The 7,263-nt window shown below is 31.5% G+C and overlaps 1 protein-coding gene across 1 annotated transcript in view; it reads left to right on the forward strand.

Moving 5' to 3' along the window:
• The first annotated feature begins 6,362 nt into the window (after positions 1–6,362).
• LOC105366506 (uncharacterized) overlaps positions 6,363–7,263 on the forward strand; it is a 10,440-nt gene continuing 9,539 nt past the window's right edge. The window contains exons 1-2 of the mRNA XM_011504968.1: positions 6,363–6,404; positions 6,951–7,207. Coding sequence (XP_011503270.1) covers positions 6,363–6,404; positions 6,951–7,207 — 299 coding nt within the window. The remainder of the gene's footprint in view (positions 6,405–6,950; positions 7,208–7,263) is intronic.

The raw sequence follows: 7,263 nt of genomic DNA on the forward strand, positions 1-7,263 counted from the left end.
TTTAAGCTAACACAACGTTTATTAAATATAAGCAAGACGTAGAGGTAAAAATAAAATAGATTTGATGTTTACATGGTTAGGAAATGCGACGATGGTATATACAGCCACGACTTGAAATTCCATTCCTCCTTAACGATCTCCAAAAGACGCTTGTTCATCGGTGTACACGTAGCCGAGAAAATAAACAAAAATACAAAAAATAAAAACAAAAATAAGCAAACTGCACGGAATAAAGATGACTATGACACATGCACGCACTTGGATTTCTTGATTCCCTGCCGATTCCCAGTCTCCTCGTGACCCGTATAAGTGGCTCGACCCCGTTTACGCTCTGACCCAGTGCCCCCGACGTCTCCTGGGGACCCACGCGTGGTCCTCCCCCCACTCCACGCCGCCCTTAGTTACGCAAACGCTCCTACTCCCGCTCACTTTCCTTCCCTTTCGGTCGTGCCACATTTGAGTTCGCAGCCGTTTCCGAGAGGAGGACGAGCTAGAAGCGATCGCTAGGGCGTCTAATCCCTTTACCTCGAGGTTCATTTATGCAACTCATCTTCGAAAAATGGTGTGCTCATATAATAATAGCCGCTGCTCTTGATTTTTATATTTAATCATAATTTCATTATAAACGCAACTAACTAATTGACGGTCGAAATTTACGTCTTCCAACAACCGAGTTCTTCATCCATTTTCTCACGAAGCCGAGTTACATCGCCGTTCAGCAGCAAACTTGGAATATCTACGGAATTCGGTCTCCGTAACCGATGCGACTCTCAACGCCGAAGACTAATGGCGCAAAAATCGTCGGGATGTACGCGCACGCTCTCGAAATCGTTCGGTACAATGAACGAGCGCGTAAAAAATGAGGCCAGCGCGAGGAGGCAGTTCTCGCCCCTTCCTCGCACCGATTCCATTTAAGCAGCCAAGAGAAAGAGAAGAAGTGACCGAGAGACGAGAGCCCGATACCAAGGGAAGACCGCGTTAGCTCCTCAGACGTCCGACGGTTGCACGCGCGCGCGCAGCTCACCACGTCCACGGCTACCTTCTACTTCTTCCACGTCTCTACGTCGTGTTGCCGCGAAATTCGAAACCCGCTGGTGGAAGGAACGAGGCAAGCCAGGAGGACACCTGCGGGGTAGGTAACACGCCCGAGGCCGTCGGACAAACGACGACGCCTGAGCGTTTTCTCTGTGCGCCTCCGCGCTCCTCTAATTAACCTACATTTTCCCGGATTTATGGTGAACGGCGAGCGGTCGCGAGAATGGAGAACGCACGCGACCAATCGAGCGGGCGCACGCATTTTGTCCTGCTCGTATTTTCCTTCTCCGCGCTCCGCTCCCTCCTCCTCATTCCCTCCCCTCCCTCTCGCTATCTCGCCCACCGTCAATCTCTTTTAACAGTAAAATAAAACCGCGTCATTTTTTTAAGCGCTTATTTATAAAATTGTTCCTGTGATAGAGCCCACTTTATTCTGCTTTTGCATTTTGGAACGGCATGAAGGATCTTGGTGATTTTTCATTCCGCTGATGTCTTATTTTTTATACTAAATTGACAGTCGTCTCTAACAAATGACATTTGAATAATGAAAACGTAAAATCTTATTTAATTGCATCTGTGTCAAGCTACTTTATATTTCAAACAAATTTTACCGATAGCATTCCCATTTCATTATACTGTGTATTGAAAACAATAATTTTTAACAACAAATCTGCCATGAACAATGTACGCACCTACGTCACATTTAATTTTTATTTAACAAACGATTGAAGTTTGTGATAAAATTCGTGCCCTCCAATACAGAAATTGTATAAAATAATACTTTGTAATGCTATATGTAAAATAATATTAAATTAATGGTACATTTATTGTAAAAATATAAATGTTATTTACAAAAATAAAACGAAATTATCATTACATTTAATTTACATTTTTAAAAACTGTTTGGGTTTTGTTATTTAGAATTAAATTTGCACAGGTTTATAAATGATATTGCTAAACAATTCATAAATATTTTTTTTTCATTAGATACACAATAGCGAGTGAAGGGAACTTAATTTTTAATTGATAGCGATATACGGATAGATATTGAAGATTTCATTGTTTTAATATCATCTATTATATCATTTGAGCATTTCCAATTGCTTTAACGCATTTTGTTTAACATTTCATTAAAAATATTACAGTTTTGACTACGTCAGTAGTTCATACGTCAATGTCCTTGTCTAACGGCACATAATACGCGAAACCAAATTTAGATTCTCTCTTAATAATAAAAAAATAATAATGTCCTCATCCATTAAGAACGGTATTTCAATTAATTTCAGTGCCTTTTAAATATACAAATATTATTTATCTGATCAAATTTCTCTTTGATATAGTATTAATATAGAATCATGAAATGTTTATGTGAAAATGTTGCAATGCAATCACAAAATACAAATATATTTGTAAAAAGAATAAAAGACAATGAGAATTATTTATTTGTAAAATCAATATATTGTTATGAAATTTGTATTACGAATTTTTTTAATCAGATAAAGAAATTGCTTGATTAAACAAGAAATTGATCATTTAACTTGCCAGTTCGTTAAAATCTTTAAACTTTATTTAATCAATAAATATTTTAGTGAAGAGCACGAAATTCATACCAAAGCTACTAACTAATAAAATGGAATCTCGTTCAAATATCAATGTAGTGATACTGGATAAACATTTTTTTTTCATATATTAATAGATCTCGATACTTTTACTACATCTTGATGAAACATTATTGAAACATTTTCTTATTATTTGTAATAATTGCATAAATTCATATTGATATTCATTATCAATTCATATTCAACTAAGAATTTTAATGTCTTACATAACGTAGACATGTCGAAATTTGCTATATTTTATCAATCCAACGTCACTAGACTACTGACGGAAAATCGAATCGAATTAATCGAATTAAACGTCAAGATATAAATAAGAATATAAATAGTATACCCCAATTAATGGAATATTTAATTATATTATCTCGTACGATTTTTATATCGACTCGATAGAATGTGAATGCAAATCGAACTAAAACCATAAAACACTCCATTAAACATAAATTAAACATAATTTGCAATTTTTTATTGCTGAGGTGTCATAATCCATTTTTAAATAATTCATAAAAGAAATAGCTCTGATTTATTTTTCAACGCATCGCATTTCGTAAGTACCCTCTCGAAATTTGCACGCAAATCAGTATGACAAAGTCCACGGAAGGGCGCAAATCTTATTCACGATTTTCGAAAACCGACTAACCACGACGAGTCCTTTCTATGCATAATACAGCCCCGATAGACCATCATCTCACTTCGATAGCTTCGAAAGATCTAAACAAGAGTGGTCTGTTAATCGGTGATTGATAACAGAGATGCTGAACCCGGCAATCGAGAGAAATTCACGTGGATTATAAAGTTTTTACCATAACGGGTAAATTTATTGCCTGATATTTCTGAATAGATGCTTTTTCCATTAATGTGTTTTACTTTACAAGATTGATAATGCACTTGTAATATATTTGCTTAAGATATTTTCTGTATAGTTTTAATGGATATAATGAATACATCCTTTTGTTGGATTTTTTCTGAAACGAGGGTCCCCGTGAGATTCAGCCGCATCATTTCAACTTAAAAAAAAATTAAGTAATTTCTAAAAGTAGGTAAAGTAAAAGCATTTTTATTTTTGCATATGGTGTACATCCCATGCGACTCAACTATAAAAAAAATTTATAATTTTTGCTCACCTATATTATTTCGTAAAGGAAAAAAATTTCGGAGAAATAAAATTATTATAAAATATTTAATAAAACTAAAAAAACTAATGAATACTTTAGATTATACAACTGTAAAATAAACTACTAATTAATATTATTGATTTTTCATATCATATTTTGTACTATACAAGAAACAAAATTTATTTAAACATTTCGTGCATTTTCAGATAATATTTGGAAAGAAATTTGTATTCGAGCTAAATATTAAAAAAAAAAAAAAAAAAACGAAACGAAACTTTTAATTTTATTTCGCTACCGTTGAAAATAAATGTAAACATACTCGTTATGAACTGCGATACTGTAACCATGACTAAGTCCTTGATGTAGCTGCAAATGTACGATATATGAAAAAAAATTCAATTCTGCAAATGCGAGACTTCATTTTATGGGATTCGTACATTTCAAAATTTCGATAAATTATAATAATTTGATATTTTAAAGTTGAAATTTAAATATCTTATAACCGAGTAATTTTTTAATTCACGGCATAACTTTCGAAATATGTAACTTCACCTAAAAAATTGAAGGTAATTTTGTAATAGATAATTGTAGAAAACTATTTTGTAAATGTTACAAATAATATAATCTCTAATAACATCAGTTAATTTAAATTTTGAATATTCTATGTAGCGTGAAAAACTATACAATGTCGATTTTCTTGAACATTCTTTATTTGAAAGACAAAATTAAAAGTTTGGTGGCTTTTGAAATCCAGAATATTGGAAACTGCGGATATTGGCACGTTTTAGTAGTTTTATTTTTAAGAGTATATTGAAAAGAATAAAAATGTGTTCTAGTATTTTCATTTTTAATATTATATCTTAAGATATTATATATTAATTAATTAAAAAATAGGTAATTATAAAGCTAAAAATAGTCCAAAATCATATAATCTATGTTTAATGTTATAACTATATAAGTTTTTTGTTGGTCGTATTATGTATGCCAAATTATTTTGCTTAAAAGAATTTTCATCCGTTATTGTTATACACTTGGTGTTAGTCAAAGTAATTTCAAGTTTCTAAAGTTCCTATTTGGACCTTCGAAAAGGTCACGTTTTGTATATAACAAAGTAGTCGATACTCCAGCCAAAAGTAGTCTGCAAGACTTCCGAAAAAGGCTTTACAAGTAAACCACTTTACGAATGAAAGTGGTTTTCACAACTGCTTATCGAAATCGTCTTAAATTGGATTTAAAAAAAAAGTCGAAAAGATCTTGAACAAGTACTCTATTGAATCGATTCTATTTCTTTTAACATTTTATTTAACAAGATAGTCTAATTCGGAAGTAAAACTGAAAAAATTAAAGTATTGATAAAACTTCATTTATCTCCGTCAATGTTATAAAAATAAAGTAATTGTATTTCATAATTTACAGTCTACATTTTCAAAATGAAATAAATATTTAGATTTTGTATGCTTTTAATGTCCATTTAAATGAGAATTTAATCAAATTAATAAAATTTCATATGATATCTGTAATTGAAATTTTATGATATTTTTTTTTCGAACCGAAATTTTTTAACAGGAAAAGTTCTTTGACTAATGTAATCCTTTCACTTTGTTTATTACAAATACTTATTACAGTGTTACATTGGATATAAATTAAAATACTTTTATCGTCAGTGTAATACTATCTGTGTTTAAACTCTAATTAAATAGTTTATTTGCAATTGATGTCGATCAATAATATTGCTATTCATAGAAAAAAATTCTAATAAAACTGATAAAAATATATATACATTTTACGACTTTTTAACTTATACATATATATATATATATATGCTATTAACAATTTTTTAATAATTCATAAAATATAAATTCTAATGTAACACCGACAATTTCATAACAATACATCAATGGAATTTTATTAAAAAATAATCATCAATGATCATTTGACATTGTTTCTGAGTTAATTAAATATACATATTGTATCATTATAATATAAGTCGAAAAGGCAAGAATGTAGGAATAAATGTTATATAAATAACGTACATATCAATTCTATCTCTTAATTTCTGATAAAAACTTTTATTAATCATATAAATATAATTCATTAACATTATCATTTATGTAAGATAAGACTTTTTTTTATACAAATTTATAATTTACATTGAACTATACTCTTTATTAATGCACATCTTATGAAATAAATTTAGTCTTACATTCTCATATATAAATACTATTTAGTTTACTTGATCATAATATATTGTCATTCATTACCAAAGTAATTACCTTCATAATAAACAAAGTAAATCAAGAGTTTGTTTAGAATATCAAATACATTTAATCAATAGAGCGCACAAGAAAAATGAAAATATTGTCATAGTTACTATTTTATTGAAAGTAAGCTGATTTGAAAGATTATAATATAAAACAAAGAAATTAATTATTATATATTATAAGCAACTATCGATATCAGTATGAACATTAGCTTCGCGATTATTTAATAAGATATACTAGAATCGATTAGAGTAAAAGAATACAAGTATATATAAAGTAATTTTATAAACTAATATTATACATCAAAACAAAACTCATTGATGCACAATATAAACATGAAATTGGCAACCTTCGAAACATTAAATGCAATCACAAGAGTATAATAATTTTAAAAACTACATAAATAGTCCTGTTAGAGTATTAGTAATTTCATAACTACAATCCTTATTATACAATTATTATTTTTTCTAATGATATTTTTAAAGATAATTTACGTAAAAAGTTTCAATTCTATTTGTTATCATAATAATTACATAAGTAATAGCTTTTATAATTTTTTTTAATTGAAATATTGCAATAATCATATGCATAAGAGAGTATGCAATCGCGTGACTAAAGTAAGAAAGGTCTTTAGCTTTTCCTTACATGTTTCCTCAACTTTTATTCAAATTCAAGATAAAAAATCGAATCTCGAACGAGTTGCTGGTTCAACTTGACAAACAGATACTTGCTAAAAGCGCATAAAGCTTAATATATTATCGATAGTACAATAATCGCAATGAATTAACAATTAAGGCACGACTAATCTTGCAAAATGAGTGGTAGTCGCTAAGACAAGGATCGCAGTAGGGGTGAGCGGAGTTAAATAAGGCGCAACCAAGTGCATCGACACGAATTCACGAATTTCGCTTTTAAATTTCCAGCACACGTCATCCCAGATACCAACGATCTGTCACCCTCCAAAAGAGCTATCATGTCTGACGGCTGCACCAGTTGCAGGGGCGCTAACTACACGGGCGGCTGTCTACAACTGGCCGCGCCCGGAAGTCCGGCTGCCTCGGACGCGAGTGCAAGGACGAAAAGGCGCGTCCAGGTGCGTGCCAAGGTCCTCTACGGATCCGGCAAGGCCATCGCCAGCCTACAGGCTCAAGAAAAAGCGGCAAGACACTAGCGGCGATAGGTCAGTTCACCCGGGCTGGCGAAACTATTTTAGAGCCTCTCGCACGCCTTGTCTAC

This window comes from Ceratosolen solmsi, unplaced genomic scaffold (assembly GCF_000503995.2).
Source record: "Ceratosolen solmsi marchali unplaced genomic scaffold, CerSol_1.0 scaffold10, whole genome shotgun sequence".
In the NCBI taxonomy this organism is placed as follows: domain Eukaryota; kingdom Metazoa; phylum Arthropoda; class Insecta; order Hymenoptera; family Agaonidae; genus Ceratosolen; species Ceratosolen solmsi.